This window comes from Chelonoidis abingdonii, chromosome 15 (assembly GCF_003597395.2).
Source record: "Chelonoidis abingdonii isolate Lonesome George chromosome 15, CheloAbing_2.0, whole genome shotgun sequence".
Classification (NCBI taxonomy): domain Eukaryota; kingdom Metazoa; phylum Chordata; order Testudines; family Testudinidae; genus Chelonoidis; species Chelonoidis abingdonii.
In genome coordinates this window covers 28,437,804-28,459,116 of record NC_133783.1, presented here as the reverse complement: position 1 = coordinate 28,459,116, position 21,313 = coordinate 28,437,804, and the positions used below count along the sequence as shown (strand labels likewise).

Sequence of the window (21,313 nt, the reverse complement as noted above, 5' to 3'; positions counted from 1 at the left end):
AAGAACCTGATTGATTTTTCCTTGTTTTGGAATCCAAGGGATTGAGTCTAAACTCACCAGGAATTGGTGGGGGGAAAAGGAAGAGAATGGTTAATTCCTCTTTATTTTAAGATCCAAGGAGTTTGGATCTGTGTAGCTTCCCAAGGCAACCCAGGGAGGGGAAAGTCTGGGCGGGGGGAAGCATGGGGGATGGTTAATTTTTCCTTGTTTTAAGACCCAAGGGGTTTGGGTCTTGGGTTCCCCAGGGAAGGTTCTGGGGGAACAGGAAGTGTGCCAAACACTATATTTTTGGCTGGTGGCAGCGTACCAAATTTAAGCTAGTAATTCAGCTTAAAAGTGATCATGCAGGTCCCCACTTTTTGGACGCTAAAGTTCAAAGTGGGGAAAAAATCTTGACAGGGCCCATCACCAAAACCCAAGTCAGTACAGAATTGAATATAAAGTATCTAGCACATACCATAGATGATAAAGGATTGCACCTAAATTCTAAAAAATATATTGCAGTCATAAGTCTAGGAAATCAAAAATATTTCTGAACTCTTAACCAATTTTAGATCTGTTATATTATCTTGTTAATTTTTAGAAAACTTTAAAATACATTACTTACTAGAAATGGATCAGCTCCAGAAAAGCTGAAACAATGCTTTCAATGAATGGAAAGAGCTACTATGTGATATATTAGCTATGCACTGGTGTATCACATCATAATTTAGTCCATATTGCTGAAGAAGTGCCTCACCATATGATGTTGAGCTATAACACTACATGAAGATGGCAAAGAGAAACCATCGCCTTTGAACTTGAACAAGCAGTGACTAAAAATACACAAAAATTGAAAAAAGGGTCTCAAATATGAAAATTCTATAAATATCTCTCTGAAACAAAATTCACATAAACCATTCATGGTATTCTAAGTTCCAAATCAGTCATACCTAAGTTGAAAAGTATTGAGGATTCAACGATTGGTATTGATCTTGTTTGTCATGTAGTTTCAAAATATGGTAGATCAACAAAGCATGCTAATCTTGATGGTTTACCTGTTGAACTTCATGTGGTAGGCATGAGTTTTTCTCTTGTTATATAAGTAGCAATAACCTAAAGGTCTGACCAAGTGTCACATTTGTATGATTTTTATCTTTGCTTTTTAAAGGTTACTCTCCCCTTTAGGACCTGATTTAAAGCCCCCTTAAATCAATGGAAGGACTTCTGGCCATTGGATCAAGCCCATAGTTTTTTGTCTTGTTTTCAGCTATGAGTTTGCTGCCAAAGCATTTAATGCTCTGGCCTTTTTACAGAGTTGTCACACAACATTACAGCAGCTTGATGTTATTAATAATGTTTTTCAAACTACCTTAAACTCATATTATAGTGTTAAAAAGTTAATTACAATAATTTACTAAGGTAAAATATTGCTGGTGGTGTTGCAGAAATGTCAGTCCCGAACAATCCATTACCAGTTTTCCGAGAATTTGTTTCACCTTGAGTCTTAAATACTGCCAAAAGTGAGTGGTTAACAACAGTACCTTACAGACTGAAACGGCAGAACTGCTATTATAAACATATAATTTTACTCACAACAAGCAAAGAAAGAAAGAAAGACAGAAAGAAAGGCCTCTGATACCCTTTGTTGGTCTGCTTGAGAGACTGGCAGTTTTGGTGCAGTTGGTATTCATCTCTTGCAAGCAGCAAATACCTAGAATATATTTCTACAGGTGTATAAATACTAATTATACAGCTTGCAGCAGATTTAACATTGTTAATAATACTAGCATGAATCAATCCCAGTCCTAGAAGGCATAATATAAATCCTGACATTGTTTGCGGTATAAATAAATCAGTTCTCTGGTAACAAAGCAGCCCATTAGTTTTGCCTGCCTCTTCTATCACTCCAGCCAAAGACAGTAAACAAAGTACACCCTGTGTGGATTCCTTCCATGTAACAACCTGCTCTAGAGTCACTAAAGAAAATAATTACATTAGAAAAATAATCTGGGTTTTACACCAGAGAAAGCTTTGACAGAAGCCAGCTAAAGATAATTAATCTTAGAAGACTGAAAAAAAATGATTATTATTACAACCACATTTAATACTGTGCTTATAAATGCTTTATTTTAGGGTCAATTCGGTGGAGTATATTATCTTTTAAATGAAACATCTTCATCCAAGCAACTGTATTGAAATAATTTAAGCTTAAAACTTCATTGTTTGGGATTCATTATTATTTCCTGTATCATTCACTGTAAGGAAAAGTACCCCCTCTGCAACAATGCTGAAATACAAACAGGACATATATTGTGCACAGGAAATGGACGAGGCCATGCAGAAGGGCTAGGATCAGGAGGGGAGTGGAAGTCCCCACTGAAGTCTGGTTGGGACTCTGCAAGGGGGAACCCAGTCCCCACAGAGCCAAAATCTGGGTGATAATTGGTAAAAGCATGAATACTGTTTTTTTTCCAAGACCTAGGGATTTTGGGGGGAAAAAAATCAGTAAATACTGAAAATGATGGGCCTTAAGTATGTGTGGGAACAGTGAAAGGTCTTTTCAAGCAAAACATTTGAACAGAGCTGAACTTTAAGTAAATGAGTGGTCCTATTGAAGCCATTGGGACACCTCACGTAATTATGCTTCGCTGGATGGGAGAACAAGTTTCTCTAAAACCCTGCTTATGTACCTCAACTGATGACAAAGTGATGTGAAAAGGTATTTCAGTTTTCATGGTCTATTCTGTCCTTAGCTTCTTTACTGAAATGCTTTGCAGTGGAACTAATTAATCCTTTTATAGTCTAAGAGTTCTCCATAACAACAGTGGTGTTGCAGGTTATCTACTACAGAATCTTCTCTTAACTTCTCCTATGAACAGCTACTTTTATTTTAATCTCTAAGGAAGAAGTTAAACCATATTGTGCTTTTTATAAATACTTAAACTTGTGTAATAGATATGGCCTTTTTGAAATGCATTTTTTCCATAACCTAGTTCTGCTATTTCATTAATTTTAGTAGACTGTTAACTCGCTTCTAACTCAGTCTGCACTGCAAAAAAGGCTTCAAGCTTTGCCAATAGCTTGGGAGCGGCCTCTGAAGTCAATGAAAACCACAGAGGTAAATAGCAAACCATTTCCAACTCTCCCAGAAGGTTAAGAAGTGTCAGATAAAAGTTGAAAAGATAAAAGAATTAGTTTAGGATTTTGAAGGCTTAGTGGAGGAAAAGTTTTGCTATTATACAGTTAGAATCATCATGTCCTATTTAGCCAACTGTGATAGCAGGGATAACGTATTGGATATGAAATCCTCCAGTTTTGCCAGAAGTGGCAAAAATCATGGTTTGAGTATAGGGTCCATATGAGCAAAGCAAAGAGAAGTACTTCTGAAAGCTGAGAAACCAAATTGATCCCAGATGCAAGTCCAATGAAATCACTATACTTACACAAGGCGTAAATCTAATCCAATATAAGTGCCTGCCCCCACTTGTTTCTTAGATTGCTATGTTTGAGAATGTTATTTCCAGTAAAGTTTGAAGTTCACCTCATTAAGTTAGGTCCTCCTGATCCTGCAAATATTTACTCATGAGAATAAGTTATGTGAGTAGTCCCATTGAAGTCAATACTTCTTCTGTCAGTGAAGTTTTACGCATAAGTTCCTGAAGGACTGGGGCCTTAGGTTCTAAACTTACAATGCCGGGAATAGGACAATCAGCACTATATGAATGAATTGTGATAATAGTAATAGCTTTCATCAACTTCACTGTACCTTCAAAAAGCTATTTTCCCAAAAAGAGTTTCATTTTTTTTTCAATGAAAGAAAAATTTTGACTGTTTTATACAGCATAAAGTTACAGAAAAAACCCAAATAGAGGATATCTGAAATGTCCTTTCTTCCATAAATAGTGCTCCTAGTAATGGGATATGAAGTCAAATATCTGTAGGAGACTGGCTAAAATCTGACCCAAGTCAACAGTGACTACAATTTATTATCTTATGCTAACAGCTATTCAGTTGTGATATGAATTAGCAGACTCAGTCCTAGTCACTAGTCATTACAGTTAATGAACATCCTCTTGGCCTTCTCCACAATGAGGCCAAACAATGCATAGGCATGCAGACTAGATGTTAAATCATGTAGGTGCTCCCTCCAGACCATAACATACATAGGCCTAAAATCATAACACTGAGTTAGAATCTTTAGATCCAAAACACATGCCTCTACCACTTGAGTTAACAGACCAACATGTACTAGAAGTGGGCTCCTATCCTCTATGTAGAGCAGGTCTGAGAGGGGAATGAGACACACATGTTGTCAGTGGTTTCACAGCTCTTTGTGAGGCAGCAGAAGAATGTTTTATATCAGGAATACTTGGTTCCATTCTAGATTCTGCAGGACAGCATACCCTAGTGCTTTAAGACCTTTCTATTCCTGTGCCCCATAGCTTGCCCTCTTCTGTCCCTGCCCCATCAAACCTGTCCCTCTGCTCCTGTCACCTCTTTGTTCCCAGGGACCTCAGCTTGTCCCTGTCTCTCAATTCCATCTGCAAACTTCAAGTTGAGTGCTGAGGTGGCTCACCCCACTAGAACCTCACTCAGCCCTAAATGTGTATTTCACGCCTGCAAATGGAAGCACTTGTTCTAATTAGGAACACAATAACTAACAAAAATGTATAATAGTTTCCCATTTTGTCTGTAGAAAAACATAATACCGGTACTTGTTTGGGAAAGAGTGAGAGAGAAATTAAGAACCCAAGAAAGAGTTCATTGAGTACTTACAGGATCAGTGAACTCTGGTAAGCTGGCTTGGTAGGTGAGTGGCCTACAGTCACGAGTGTTATTCACTAAGACACACGGGAGAAACATTGGTCCAAGATCATCCCCATCAAGCACATCAACTGTGAGGGTGGTTGTACTTGTTCTTCGTTCATTAAGATTTTGAGCCCGGTCCTGTGGAGGAAAAGGGTATTTCTATAAATATGATTTAGAGAGTTCAGAACACAGTCCACACACAAACATTTTTTAACTTAATGTTAAGATTGATCATGAACATATCCTACCAAAACAATCGTGAAAGATCTGGGAAATTGTTAGTTACAGAAGCATTAACTTTGACGTCACCTCCATGCTCCCCATCATCACAACCATACAAATCCACATGCTCATTATGAATGCCACAACACCATATTCACTTCCAATATCAAATCTGCTCTCCTCCAAAGTTAAAGAAAATATGAGACAAACCTCAAAAAAATCATGGGTTCTTTTTTAAAAAGATTAAATCAAGACTTTGAGTGTCTCTTCTAATTAACTCCCTTTGCCCATCTTCAATGTGTGTGAGATGACAGTTCTGCCAGTTCTTGCAAATTCATAGTGAATAAGGAGATTTTGTCTCTTACTGTATGAGCCGTTGCTAGGGAACTCAACTAAGACTAGACCCCTTTGTGCTAGGCAGTGTAAAAACACATAGCAAGAGACAATGCCCTGAAGAGCTTCTGGTCTATGGAAAAGCATAACGGTGAGTTTGTGACATGAGAACTAGAACTAAGATTCAACCTCATCTCACATAAGAGCTACCAAACTACTATTAGATAGGGAATAGCATTTAAGCCCTGCTGAGCTGGGCAGGTCCAAACTGGTAACCTAGAAGTAAAGTGTCCCCTGTCCCACAGATCTACCAAAACATTCACCAGATGAATTCCTGGCCCAAAAAACTTGGAATAAAATGTTGGGAGTCTGCAGTATCACGTGTCAAGAGACAAATACAGGGAGTGAGGGTATATAGCTTGCTGAGACCATGCATGAATAGGGGCTGGTAAAGTAGGGTGAGCTACAGATTTGGGGAGTGAGCGCAGGTTGTGCTGCCATCATATTTTAGCAAATGTCAATTGGCATTTACCCTTGGCTTCCAATGGTGTAAGTTAAAGCAGTTATTAAGACCAATAATCACTTTATTTAATATTTATATAAACAGCCTAAATCAGAGATTAGTCTTGAGTTCTACATGCCTAAAGTTTGAAGTGTTAGACTTCAATCCTATTTTAGCTAGAAGGAGCCAAAAAGAAAGTGAGACAACAGTTCTAAATTTCAAAATGAAGTCAAATATCAGAGTGGTAGCCGTGTTAGTCTGGATCTGTAAAAACGGCAAAGAGTCCTGTGGCACCTTACAGACTAACAAACGTATTGTGGCATGAGCTTTTGTGGGTGAATACCCACTTCATCGGATGCATGACAAAATGGAGTTACTTTTACTGCTTCTAACTCCTGAACTGGTATACAGATTTATTCCTAGCTTTACCTAATGTCAAATCTTTTCTGTAAGAGTAAATATTTTACATTTGATGCTGAAATAGATTATTTTCCACACATAACAAAGGGATGTAATCCCTTATATCTGCAAATCTCAACACAACTCTAACTATATAGTCACTATATATTTGTCATAATCTATATCACGTACTGCCTGAAAACAATATCAAATTCTCTTTTTCGCAAAATACTTATATTGTGTAATTTATTGAGAGTTTAGAAAACTTTCTTACTATTTTTTTTGGAGGGTGACTAAATGGGACATAGCACCACCAAAACATATTACCCATGCAATAGCTTCTTCCTTTCAATTTCCCCCACTCCTTTTGAGAAATATTTCTTTCGTGTTCCTCAAAAATAATTCCGTGTTATTTTCCTGGTAATATTCAGGTAATATCCAGATTCTAATCTTGATTACTTGCTGCTAAATTGAGGACCCTCAAACTAGTAGGCCCAGATCCCAAACACTGAATACACCAATCATGGGCGGCAGGTTGGTAGAAATTTTGGTGGTGCCCAAAACCTGCCTCTGCCCAAACTCCGCCCTCCCAAAACCCCTCCCCCACCTGCCCAATGCTCTGGGAGGGAGTTTGGGTGGGGGAGGAGGTCTGGGGTGCAGGGTATAGGCACTGGGGGGAGTTTGGGGATGGGAGTGGGTGTGGAGGTGCAGGTTCTGGGAGGGAGTTTGAGGGAAGGAGGGGGTGCAGGATTGGGGCTGGGTTTGCGATGGGGCTGGGGATGAGAGGTTTGGGGTGTAGGAGGGGGCTCAGGGTTATGGCAGAGGAGCGGGGAGTGGGGTGAGGGCTGTGGGGAGGGGCTGGGGATGAGGGGTTCATGATGCAGGAGGGAGCTCAGGGTTGGGGCAGACAGGGTGCATGGGGATGAGGGCTCTGTCTGGGGCTGGGGATGAGGGGTTTGGGATATGGGAGGGGCTCAGGGTGAGGGTAGGGTTGTAAGCAGTGAGGGCTCTGTCTGGGGCTGGGGGGGGTTGGCGTGTTGGAGAGGCTCAGGGCTGGAGCAGAGGGTTGGGGCGTGGGGGGGAGATGAGGGGTTTGAGGGGGTCAGGGCTAAGGCAGAGGATTAGGATGCAGGGGTGTGAAGGCTCTGGCTGGGACTGGGGATAAGGCGTTTGGGGTGTGTGAGGGGCTCAGGGCTAGGGTAGAAGGGTGAGGGTGTGGTGGGGGAGATGAAGGCTCTGGCTGGGAGTATGGGCTCTGGGATGGGGCAGGGCTGTGGATGAATTTGGGGTGCAGGCAGGCTGCTCCAGGACAGGGGCCAGAGAGGAGGACTCCCCCCAGCCCTTTCCCTGACGGCAGCAGTGAGCTCTGGGGGAGGAGCTCCCCTTTCCCGCCTCTCCCAGCAGCACACTCACCCCCACCTCTGTCACTGTATGTGCTCCTAGGGCCCCTCTCAGGTCCAGGAATCTCCCTTGCCTCCCCCGTGGTGGGTGCCAGGGGGTGCTGCGTGTGCCTCCTCCCCTGCTGTTGCCTCTGACTGTAACCTCACTGGGGGTGGTGGATGGGGCTGCCTCCTTGCCCAGCAGGAGCGGTGACTGCGGGCCCAGGTGCTGTGCTGGTGGAGGGTCCCTCCGAAAAAGGGAAGAGTGTGAGGGGGAAGGGCAGGCTCAGAGTCAGTCTGCAGTGGCATTTGATATGGGGGCACTAGGACTCTGCGGCAGCAGTTGCTGCAGGGAGGCAGCATGGAGCTGCACGGAAGAGGAAGGGATGCTCTGCTCCCTCCGGGGCCTGGGACGTGCATGGGGACAGCAAGACGGGGCTGGGGGACACTCAGAGGAGGCATGGGGGGGGCAGCAGGTGGGGCCAGGGGGGAGACCCAGCCCCAAACATTGGTGGAGCTGGGCCCCTGGGCTCTGAATATTGCTGGTGAGCAGGCACTACATGGGTATATAACTCATCGCCCATGACACCAATGTACTATGCAGAAGGACAAGTGGAAAAACCCCTGTTTTAAGCAATTTGTCCTGAACTGGCACTCTCAGTTGGGTCCCGCCAGAATGCATTGTTACAGGGGTGCTTGCAGGGCCGTCCTTAGGATTTATGGTGCCCTAGGTGGGATTATTAAACTGGTGCCCCTGTGCCTGTCTTGCTCTTAGTAACACAAACATAAGCGTACACTACTGGAAAACTTGCCACATGCATTATTAAAAAATTATTATGTTATTAAAACCAGTTTAACTTAATTAAGCACATTGTAATGCTGATGGACTAGCCCTAAAGAAGTAGCACTATAGAAAAAATTCTGATTTGACAGAATGATGCAAATAATATAATTTTTTAAATTTGTGAACATTTTATAGGAAATTTCTATGCAGAGGTATTGAAACAAGGATTTGGTTTTAATGAAAAACAATCTTTCTGGCTTTTTTGGCTGCAAAATCAGTAGTAATGTCATTGTATGACAAAGACAAAGTGAAAGAATAGCAAGACCAATCAAGTGTTCCTGACTCCTTGTAGAGCAGATATTGTTTTTAATGAGCTTTAGTTTTGAGAAATTCTGTTCTCCTGATGCTCCTGTTATAGTCTACTGACAATTCCTGTGAGTGGCAATGTACACATTAGGATATATGTCAACAAGTTTGCCGGTATGAGTAAACTGTACAATGTCCATCATCAATTTTGCGTGTGGCAACATTGATGACAGTGTACTCAATTTTTCATACAGTTCAAGTTCATTTAAATCAAAATGATCGCTGTGCTTCAGGAGGCTCTCTAGGTCAGGGGTCCCCAGTGCGGTGCTCGTGGGTGCCATGGCGCCCACAGGGGCCTCTCAGTGCACCCACGTACTGGTCGGAGGACGAGCATCCGCCAAAATGCCACCGAAATTCGGCGGCGAAGCCTCTAGATGACACCGCTTGTTGCCGATAAGCAGCGTCATCCAGAGGCATCGCCGCTGAAATGCCGCCGAATTTCAGTGGCATTTCGGCGGATGCTCATCCACCGCCATGGTGGGGACCACTGCTCTAGGTTCTTGCACTTTGTCATTAGTTGCTCTTGTTTTCCTACTTCATTGAATTTAGTCCTGCTCAGCCCGCTACCAACTGAGTGAATGGAACCCCAGGCTGACAGTGGGTTGAGTAGCTCAGCTGGGGTCTCAGCCACTGGCCTGCTCAGCCCGCTACCAGCCTGGGGTTCCTTGGGGGTCCCCAGGCCAGCAGCAGGTGCTGAGTGGGGCTGGCGGCCGGTATCCCAGCTGGCAATAGGGCAGCAGCCGGAACCCCAGAGCAGTGATGGGCTGAGCCGCTCAGCCTGCCGCTGCATACCATCAAAAATCAGCTCACCTGCCACCTTTGGCACGTGTGCCGTAGGTTGCCGACCCCTGCTTTATACACTAGTAAGGAGATGAGCATATTACAGTTGTTGGAGGGCTCTTATCAGGAGTAACAGGCTATAGGAAAGTCAGTCAACATTTTTTGTTTCTCTGATGAAAACTGGCCCACTCCCTGCCTCAAACCAAACCTGTCACTAATAATTGTCAACAACTTAATTTTCTGTTTTTGGCTAAGATATTGATTTTTTTTAAAAAAAAAATTTAAATTGAATTCAGGATTGTTAGCAAGCATTTTTGGCAAACAAATTTGTTAAATGACAATCTAAATGGCAACACAGTACTGCTTTCATGCTTGGCTCACCCCCCAGCCTGCTGGTCCAACAGCTGCAGTAGAGGAGGAGATAGGTGGAAAACTGCAGGACCCCAATATTCACCTCTTGGGGTGCAGAGTAGCAACAGCAGCAGCAAACCCTCAGGTCCAATCACACGCCAATGGGCACCACCACCAGCCTTACGGACCATGGTGAAGTTAGCACAGCATCTGATCTCAGGGACGGGGCACCCATGGAGCCACAGCAGCTCATCCTGCCCTGTGCAGCTCCCCCCGGATGAGATGGATCACTGCCAGCCTTGGGGAGAGATGTGCTCACCAGCTAGGGTGACCAGATCCAGATGTCCTGATTTTATAGGGCAAGTCCCGATATTTGGGGCTCTGTCTTATATAGATACCAATGACCTGCACCTAGGGTGACCAGACAACAAATGTGAAAAACTGAGATGGGGGTGGGGGTGAATAGGAGTCTATATAAGAAAAAGACCCAAAAATCAGGACTGTCCCTATAAAATCGGGACATCTGGTGACCCTAACAGGTGAGTTACTTCCCCCACCCCTTCCCAGAGATCCCAGCAGCCAATCCCCTCCTCAGACTGTGCTGCATTTGTCTCTCTCTAGGACCCAGCAGCCCTGCTCTTACATGCTCCACTGCTTCCCGTCTGTCCAGGCTCCTGGCAGAGCGGTGCCTCTAGACCTAGTGGTGCCCTAGGCAGCTGCCTGTTCTGCCTATGGCCAAGGACGGCCCTGGGTGCTTGGACTTTTTCTTCCATTTGGAAAGAAGAGTCTTTGGACATGTGAGCCAGCATTTTGTCAGTGCTGGGTTCTGTAGGTATGGTCGATGACATGGTAGTCAAGGAGAAGCCCAGGGGTCAGGGTAGGAGTAGATATCAATTTACTTGGTTCTGGAAAGCCAAATAAAGATGGCCTAGGCATTAGAGCTTTAATAGGTGCCATAGGTGCTGAGGGGCTGTGGGAGATAGAAGGGTCCCTGGTATTAGGTAGAGAAGACTGGCGATTTGGTAGAGGCCAAGGCTAATGCTGAAACCTAATGCTGAAAAGCTAATGCTAATGCTGAATGGCTAATGCCATTTGGGCCCAAAGCATGAGGGCCTTGTCAAGAAAGCAGGCTGTTCCAAACACATTGTGGAACCTGGGCCCACGGGCAGCTTCTTTGCCCTCCAGCTTCAAAATCTGGATGAGCCTGAAGTCTGAGCTTCTAGACCCAGTGAGTCCAGAATGTGAAAGCCCTGCACATCATGCATTGTGTGGGAGAGAGTGTTGCTTGCGTATGGGTACTAGGCAGCAAATGTCTCTCTCCAATTTTGTTACAGAAACAGAGCATGATGTGCATTTACTGGTACTGGTGTGACCCTGGATCAAGAAATCTGGGAAAGTTAAAATGGAACTGAGGCACTTGGAGTGGAGGTGTTGTACTGCTTTATATATTGTAAGAAATCTGATGTAAGAAGCCGTGCAAAGGCATTCATGCACTCCCTCCCCAAAAGGGATACTGCTTTGACAGGGGAATCTACATGGTCATTGCCAGGAGATGCAATCCCACAAGTGGGAATGCACAAAACTCCTCAATTTTCCTTTTGTATTCTCATATAATAATAAATAATAATAATCAACACTAGCACCAACTATTTTGCTTTTATGTAGCACTTTTCACCCAAAATAATCAATTTATTTATTACATAGAAATATATTACTTTAAGAGAATGCTATTTATGTTGCAAAGTCCAACACTTGAAAGCTAGGAAATGCCAGATTTATAGTTGCCCATGCAACCTTAATTCAGCTCCTTGTGCATCCATCCTGTGCACTGAATGGGGCAGATGGGCGGTGGAAATAACAGTATGTAATTAAAGACAGTATCATAATGCATACGCACAACAAGAGAGAGAGCAATGATAAATCTACCATTTCCTAACTTTTTTCATAGTTAACTTTGCAATCTAAATAACATTATTTTAACTTATTTTTGCATGTAATTTACCTTTTTCTTCATTATTTTAAAACTACTAGAAAAAGCAAATAATATTTTCTGAAGCTCTAATAAACCCTCCATCACATATGATCAGCAAGGTTTGAACTCTGACCCTTCAAAAATACAGTAGAGACTACTCAGCAATACAGTACAGATTATGATCACTTAGGTTACATAACTAACTATATCAGGCAGCAGCAGCAACATAAGTTTGTTATCCCCCAGCATGGATGGATTGTTGGGACCAGGTCCTGTGGGCTGTCAGTGATGGAGGAGCCCCACAAGAGTCAAGCTCTCTCTCTCTGTCTTTCCAGCTCAGAAGCTGAGAGGCGCTCTTGCCCCATTTAGTGTCCCTAAAGTGGAAGAATGAGCCACCAAAACCAGATGCTGGGGAGAGCCAGCCCTGGCTCGCTTTTCCCCTCAACCTAGGTGAAAGTCCCCAGAAGTGAGGTGGGCCACTGGGACACACTTTGGATTTGTGAGAGGGGAAGCCTAGTCTGGTTTCTGTCCCATGTGGTGCTCCTAGAGAAGGACAAAGATCACTGTGGTCCTCTTTGCAGATTCTGAGGCCTAAAATCTGTTTTAATCTGGATTACTATAAAAAAGCCTGAGATATTTATTAAAGATGAGGGTGAATTTTCAAGTAGATTCCTTCCTTTCTTTGGCACAACGTTGAACAAGGCAGCACAAATGCACATGGATATTTTCAGGAGCAAACACTTCTAAGGTTATTTGAGAGCATCCTGTTCAACCACTACACCATTTGTGTGGAATTAATAACTGCTGCATAGGAACGGAATGGAATTCTTTCATCCACTTATTAAAAACACAAATTTTATTGTAAAAAGAACAGGAAAAATAACTTTCATTGTCTTCAAGGACACCTAAAGTCTTCTCTCAATGACAGCTATATTAAATAGAGTTTAAATGTCACTTTTATTCTCAGCATGCATTATCCACTGCTAGTCATCCTGTAAAAAACACTTAACACACGTACAGTGTGAATTGAAAGAAAAATTGCCTCATTTTAGAAGGCTGCATTTCAAAGCTCAGGGATACAGTTAAATTGTATCTATTACACTAATTTCAGATCACTTTAGCATAGCTAGATATGTCAGAATACAAACTCTCTGTGACACTAGAATGTACTTTTCTACATGCACTATACTTGAAATATACAATCTATTCCTCATGCCAAAAGAATGTCTTATTTCACAACATGAATGTCTTTGTTCTAACAAGTAATATGCTAAACTGTGTTAAAAGATGATAAGAACTAAAGAGATATTAGGCAACATTTCAACACTGGTGACTTAAGAAAAAGAACAATTTGCTCCTGGCATGTAGAAAAGACTTCCCTGTGCCCTATTCCCTGCTCCCAAGGAATTGATAGAAATAACCATTTTGGAATCCATACTTACATTTGCTTGAACAACAACAAAATAACGTGTCTTTTCTTCATAATTTAGTCTCTCCCATAAAACTACTGCTCCAGACAAAGTGAGAGGAATGTCAAAGGTCCTATTGGATGTCTGCAAAAGCCAAAACAACAAAAATAAGAATTCATAAGCTGTATTTGAATGTTAAATAATGCAGACAGCTTACAATGGATACATATAATGTATGATAATCAAGGATATATTAGGGAAGTGTTTTGATTAATTTGTCTGATCAGCTCTTTGTACATTTTTGTTTGATCAAGCGGGTTTTATATGAACCCCATAATAAAGATTCTGTAGGTAACATGGCACCACAATCATTTTCATGTATTATTAATTCCATTCATAAAATGTCATGGTATACTTGTGAGCAGAGACTTGAGAACACTGGTCTTTCTTATATTTCCGTTTCGCAAGTCTTGTATCATTCATGGACACTGCAGATAGGGCAGTTCAAAACAACTTTTTTCTGTTTATCAAAACATATTCATGTTCTTTGATTTCTTCCTGTTGTCCTTTCCTATACCCAAGGAAAATTTCCTGCTGTGTAGAAAGTACTTTCAAGTATTAGACACTTTAATAAAAATAAAATAATAATAATAATAATAAAATAATAATAATAATAAAAAGATTCATAGCCTCATCGACTTTAAGGCCAGATGGAAAATCACGATCACCTAGTCTGACCTCCTGCACATCACAGGACACAGCATCTTACCCATCCGCTCCTGCAATAGACCAATAATTTTGGCAGATCATGATTTAAAGACTTCAAGCTAAAGAGAATTCACCAATTATTCTAGTTTAAATCAACAAGTGACCCATGCCACAAGGGAAGGACAGAAACTACCCCCACACACATTTTCCAATTTAGTGGGGAGATGCAAAAAGTTAAAAAATAAGAGTAGAGACCCCCATTTAGACCTCCGTTCAGCAATGCATTTAAGCACATGCTTAAATCCAACTGGGTCTTTTGCTGGATGGAGGTGGAGTTATCCATATGATTAAAGTTAAGCAGTGCCTTACTTATTTTGCACCTTATTTAAATCAAAGGTGAAATTCTACTTGCACTATATTTCCACTTACTTAGACAGACCAATTTCATTTTACAGTACTGAAACGACCATGTTTCATAAGACTAAAACTGATTTACTTTGACAGCTCATTTTGAAAGAAGATACTCTAGAAGCTGAAACATAGGATTTAGAGACAATTGATCAAAAACATGTTCTCAGTTCTGTGCCTCGGTTTTCCTATGTGTAAAATGGAGATATTTATTTAATTTACAAGTATGTTGTGCAGATAATGATTATAAAATACTTTAAGATCCATCCATGAAAGTCTTTGTAGAAGAACAAAGTATTTTCTTTCTTTAAGCAGACTATTATGGCAAGCTTTTTTCCTCTAATGATGAATAATTCAGGGTTGAAAATGTTTGTTTAAATTGTGACTGATTTTTCAGTAAACAAGTGGTACACATTACAAGTGAGCCATGTTACAGATAACAGTTGTTTGCTGTTCTGTTTACTTTTAATTTGACAGTTATGTCTTTTTGGACAAAAATAAGCACAATCAGTGTTGGAGAGACAAACTGAAAAAAAAATCTGCTGAAATGCAAACACTTCATATAGAAGCAGAAGAAAAGCTAAAGTAGAGCCAGTGAGATAGCAACAGCAAAGAAGAATAATTTAGATATCCCTCAAGGCAAGAAGAACTTTAAAATGGTAAAACTATCATAGAAAGTTAAATTTTAGTTTTACCAACCTCAGAAGTGTCTTTTCAGATTGAAGGCAGGTGTAGATTTTGAGTGAAATTTAAGTTTTTTTTGCAGGGGGAGGGGAGCTTCAAGTGTTTCAGTTTAAAAAAAAAATCCACTTTAGCTTAAAAACTATCATGGCTATGTGTTCTTTACCCAGCACTAAGAAACAGGCTACTGGGTTTTCATAATAAGTACTCTAATAGAAACTAAAACTATAGCATTTTAGGAAAAAAACACAAATCAAGCACATTGCTATATGACACCACTTTGGGAATGACTGCTTTAGCATTTAATGCATTCAAATAATAAGGCAACAATGCTTGTGCAATAATGTGCCATACTGCGATGCTCTGTTTATTTTAAACAAATAAAACATTAATAGACAAAACAAACAGATTCTAAATGGCAAATATTAGAAGCCATGAAAAAAAAATGTAACCCAGACAGAGTTCCTGGAGGCACATTATTAAAAAAAGTCACACAAACTTAGCCCAAATATGATATTAATAGAGTGATGCAACGTCATGGGAAGCAGTAGACGTGTTGGGTTATAGGTGGTCTGTGGCATGATGGTTTTCCTACAGGTGAGGTGAGCATCTCTGTGTTGAGGAGTAAAAGTTATGCCATACCAGATGTCTTAATTTATCACTTTCTTGTTTTTGTGTAAGGTATGTTATGTATAGAGGAACTTTAACTCACATACAACATAGTGCTTTGTGCACTAATATATGCAAAACATTTTAGTTAATGAGTTTTGGTAAAATATTTTCTGTGAATTGACCCAGCACAGGAAGGGAGATGTGAACTGATTTCATGTATGGACTTCTATTCAGAAAACATGAGATGGGCCTATAGTTCTGCCATAGATGGGTGAGGTCCTGCTAACATTTGCTGCTGTGGAATGGAATGTTATAAGGATGAAGTAGTATGGGAGACCAATCAGAGTACAGGTTGGGATGGGACAAGTGCACAGACATGAAAAGGTTGGATCAGAGGTGCTAATGTGCATGGAGAGTGCAATAGGGAAAAAAAAAAAACAGATTCTTAGTTGGTGTAAATCAGTATAACTCCATTGTAGTAAATGGATCTACAACACTTTACACCAGTTGATGATATAGCCCCAAAATGTAAGCGATTGTGCAGGGAAATGTTCAGCAGTTGTGAAGATGGGCAGGCTGCCAGGCTGAACTGGCATCAACCACTGGTGATAATGGAGCGGGAAAGGGAGAAACCTCATGTTGCTGATGGAGTTGGGAGGAGAGGGGACAGGAGTTCTGGAAAGTCTGAGAGGTAGTTGCCAGTTAGAATGGAGGCTAGGAGGGGAACAAATGGAAGTACAAAGATAGTTGACAAGCAAGTGGACTACTGATGATGAAGTAGATTATACTAGGTGAGAACCAATTTAAACAAATATTGCTTGAATGAGGGGGTAGCCGGTGTTTATTGGCATAGCTCCACAAATGTACCAGTAATGCACAGATGGGCGAGAGCTGTACAGCAAGTAGGCAAATGGGTCAGAACCAAGAAGGGGTGGTGACTGATGGGTTGAAATGGGATATTAAATAGTTAAAAGGGACAAGGAGTCCAGTCAGGAGTTAGGTAGGGTTCAAGGCTATGTGTATGGACTGAAAGGAAGGAGGAAAGGTAAAGAGAAAATTGGAGAAACTCTTAAAATCATGAGTAGTAGGTAAGTTGCTCTGAAGTTCAACTTTGAACAACCACTTCTAAGGCCTTTTTGCACACCATAACTCTGAAGCCCAATGAATATCATGCTGGTTGAAGGCAATTGTAGCATTAGCGTCTATAGTTTTGTGCATGATCACACACTCCAGTTTTCTCCACTGTACTCAACAATGCAAGAAAGTCACTGGAAATTGGTTCTCCACTTCAGCAGTAGGAGCAGCATGTTGCAACATTTAGATGTGTATAAGTGCTGTCCTCTGGGTTTCTGCTGTCTGGCACTTTTCTGCTCAGTAGAGAGAGCCAGCAGCTTTTGCCTCAAAATTTTTTTAAAGAAATTTGATAATATATGGCAGAGATATTGTGAATTAAGTAAATAACTGCAAGCATCTGTGATTACTGTACAGTATCATAACGTAAATGCATATGCCACTTCTAATCCATGAGTGAGATTTCCATGGTGGCTCTGGGCCCTTTTACTCGAGAGATAAACCGCCAGAACAGCATAAAGGGACCCTAATAGAACTAGATTCAGATGGGTGAAAGCCAGAACTGAGGAAGACATCCAGGCTTCAAGGAACCCCTGGCAAGTTCAAGGATAAGGGATGTGTTAGGTCTGGGGACAGGAAGGGTGTGCCTTAAGGGGTCTGGAGCATGCAGCACTGCGGAGATTCTGGCAATACTGCTGCACATAGAAAGCTGGGGACAGACTTTCCTGAGGAACTGTTTAATATTAGGCCAGGGCTGCTCTGGCCCCAAAAGCAGATGAGGTTCATATGGGTTCACAGCTGCTGCCCTGTGCTGACAGTTCTGTACTGGGCCTCTTAGGGTATGTCTACACAGCAAAGAAAAACCTGTGATGATTGGCCCATGCCAGCCAACCCAGGCTTGCCAGGCTCAGCCTGTGGGGCTTTTTCATTGCTTTATAGATTTCCAGACATGGGCTGGAGCCCAGGCTCTGAAAGGTGGGAGGGTCCTAGAGCTGAAGGTTCAACCCAATCCCACCCTTTCGCTGGGTAGAAAGATGCTCTAGTTACAAAAGGTGACAATACAAATATTGACAAATCTAATAGATATAACCCCTGACTCTTTATACAAAAAGAAGGTCTTAAGAAGTTATCAGAAGTATCTAAACATTGGAGCTTTGCTGAATGAGCATCTAATGTGACAACTTTTAATGTTTAATTAGACAGGCAGACAATGCAAATTTGTGCATTTTTTCAGTAGAGGTTAATATCTACCTACCTACAAGTTTTTCATTGCCACCAAATTTGCGCTTATTATTGGTGTGCAACTTTACAAGGACTATGGGCATCTTCTTTGATGATTTTGGGCTACATCTTCATTCACAATCTATCCTATGCAAGGGGAAACACAGAGCTGTTTGTAGTATGTCACTTGGGGCAGTTACAAGGATGCTGCACTTGCTGGGAGGAGAGCCAATGCTCAGTCTAATCCCTCCCTCTCATTGTGTGGAGGTCACAAGAAAGCAGTGGCTTTGCAGAGTCTGCTTTTGCTCCTGTGCTGAAACCTGAGGTTACAGGTTGCCCATGGAAGAGTGTAAAGGGGTAGCCTTACACATCCATACTCACTTGTGTGGCTGCATAGTGCTGGTGATGATCTAGCCCAGTAGTTCCCAAACTTTACTGGTTCATATACCACCCTCTTAAAACAATTGTTGTGAAGTGAATGGATGGAATATCAGCTTGTGTACCATGGTTTTAAAACGGTCTCAGCCTTTATAATTAAACAGCATGCCTTGAGAGTGAAAAAATGTGAGCTTATGTGTCTCATTTTTTGTATGTTACTACCATTAATTAAATTACAGCAGTCTCCATGAAAAGGAATAAACCCACAGAAAAAATATTTATATGTCTCAGACCAATAAAGGGTTATATAGAAAATGCACAAACATAGAAAATAATAATTAAATTAGAATTAAAAAAGTATGAAGGTATATTGAAAAATTAACCAACGAAAATGTTTATTTAACAATGATAATCATGCTCTTATATAAAAAATCAGGCCCTGATTTTCATTGGGGCTGCCACACACAAAACTGCTTGTACATTTCCAGTACCAACATCTGCATGAAGAGTTTACAGAAGAGCTGGTTAAATAATATGTGGTGAATTATTCAGTCAACAAATGTAAGGCCACTTTTAAATAAAATTATTTGCCTGATGTTTTTTTTCAATCTAAACTATGAGAATTTCACAAAAATTGTTAATTGTTTCGTTTTTGTTTTTCAACTGTGATTTGTCTTATTAATTTTGGTATCTACTGAACAAGCACCCATGAGTTCATGCATAATACTCATTCACACAACTGGAGGCTAAAAATCAGGCCCATATAATCGGTTTATTTTACCTTCTCTCTGGCCCAGATTCTCCCCTATGCTTGGACTATTTTATGTGGCTTACTATGGACACAGATCCTAAAACTCTGATGGTGTAGAGATGGTGGAAGGATAGGCCCTGGGCTTCTCTGCACCTCAGAAATCTTCAGCTGCCTTACGAACATCTTGGGAATGCTGGGAGTTGGTATAATTTGCATCAGCTTCTAAGCTAGCCTAAATCATGCTAGAGGACTGGATCAGCACACAGCCTGCTCAGGAATGAATAGGCACAAAGATGACTTGAGGTCTTCTTCATATATTTCCTGCTAAACTGTGCTGTTCACTCCTTAGTTGAAATTGATGATCTGTGTGTCATTAGAATCAGAGATAAAAATGTGCAATTATAGACTTCCTGAAGGAAAAGCAAATAATTTTATCAAAGCCCCCAGCTCAGTTACCAGCTGAGCTTTCCTTCCACTTCAAGCAACACACTCACCAGGAAGTCTTCTAGAATATGCATCCTGTAAGTTCAGTAGGCAACAGGCATGCAATCAGCATAACATTCTTTAGCACATACACAACAGTTGGACTCAACTAGCAAAGTTTCCGGGTTAGCTGGGTTTAATTTAATAAAGTTAGCCAATATCCATAACCTGATATTGAATAAGCAGTTAGAGTAGAAATGTATGCCTGATAATTTGATGGAATTCCTAGGTTTTACTGGATATCATTCAAACAACAATGAAAACACATAGCACACTCCCTAACCACTCCCCTGGGATCCCACCCACCCTGCTCCCTGTCCCTTGACTGCCCCCCCCCAGCCCCCTTACCATGAGGCTCCCCGCTCATCTGGAGCCTTGCCACTGCTGCACACGCAGCCCAGCCCCACCCCGCCCCTCAGAGCGATGTGTGCACAACAGGAGGGCTCCAGATGAGCGGGGAGCCTCTTTACCTCTCCATGGAGCCAAACGCTGCCCCGTGGGAGCACACAGCCCCAGCCCCCAGAGCGCTGCATGCGCGGCAGCAGGGCTCTGGGGGAAGGCGGGGGAGGGGCCAGCGCCTTGCTGCGCTCGGCCAGCGCTCCAGCCTGGGACTGCGGACCCCATGGCTTGCCGCGTCAGCAGGATTTTTAATGGCACATGGAGTCCCCCATCATTGTCTATTGTAAACACCCTATACACCCCATCCCATCGTATTTTATTGTTAAATTCCCACCACTTCCTTTTTCCTTTAATAAAGAAATTAATTGGCACCCCACCTGTGTGGTAATTGCTCCCCAAGATCCCATATACCTGCTGGCAGGGACAAAATTGGCACCCCACCTGTGTGGTAATTGCTCCCCAAGATCCCATATACCTGCTGGCAGGGACATGTATAAGCTAAGAAAAGTTAATGTGTTGGTAACTTATAGTTTATTATTATAAGTATTTGGTAGCATTCTACATTATCTATCCTCCAGGGTACAATTTTTAGATTTTCCCTCATAATGTTCTAAAAATTTTAAATTATCCCATGTGTCTTGATTTGCCTCTGCCTCTCCTCACAATTAGCAGAGCCTAGCCTAGCTGGGTCACTGCAGCAACACAAAGGCTCTAGATAAGTAGTCTCCCAGCAAACACTTGGGGGGCAATACCAAGACAATTGCTGAGTTAGCAGCAGTGAAGATGACTTCCAGGTTCCTGCCTAAATTTACAGAGCCATTTTGCAAAATCTGTGAACACAGAGATCAAATAGAAACTAAACAGTTGAAAACAGTCTGGAGAGCAAGAGAGGAGAGGCGCAAATGAGCTGTTCCTACAAAGAACAGTCTGACAAGGAAGAGAAAGACAGATCCTGTGGGAGTGCATGAAAGTAACTGCAGCTTTCCCTGGTTTCCAGGGACTGTATGTCCCAGGGAAAGATAGACATGCATATAGACAGTCTATTGTCTCAAGATCGGTTTTGTTTTTTGGGGGGAGGGCGGGGGGGTTAAATTCTTTATTTAGAACCAAACAATACTCTACTTGATGACTTTCTGGCGGGTATCACTGATCATAGCTCTTGGAGGGAACAAAACTGCAGGTATTGAACCTAAGCCAGGCCGCCTGAGGTAATCATGGTTAACACCTGAGGACTACAGTCCAAGATCCAATTTGAGAGTAGAAGAATCATGTGATTCCAACCTGAGGGAGACACTGGCTTGAGGCCTGAGAGA

The 21,313-nt window shown here is 41.9% G+C and overlaps 1 protein-coding gene across 1 annotated transcript in view; it reads right to left on the bottom strand.

The window, feature by feature from the left end:
* PCDH15 (protocadherin related 15) overlaps positions 1-21,313 on the bottom strand; it is a 1,383,724-nt gene that overhangs the window by 426,145 nt on the left and 936,266 nt on the right. Inside the window, exons 10-11 of the mRNA XM_075072657.1 lie at positions 13,322-13,432; positions 4,759-4,929 (exon numbers count right to left, since the gene is read on the bottom strand). Of these exons, the coding sequence (XP_074928758.1) occupies positions 4,759-4,929; positions 13,322-13,432 (282 nt within the window). The remainder of the gene's footprint in view (positions 1-4,758; positions 4,930-13,321; positions 13,433-21,313) is intronic.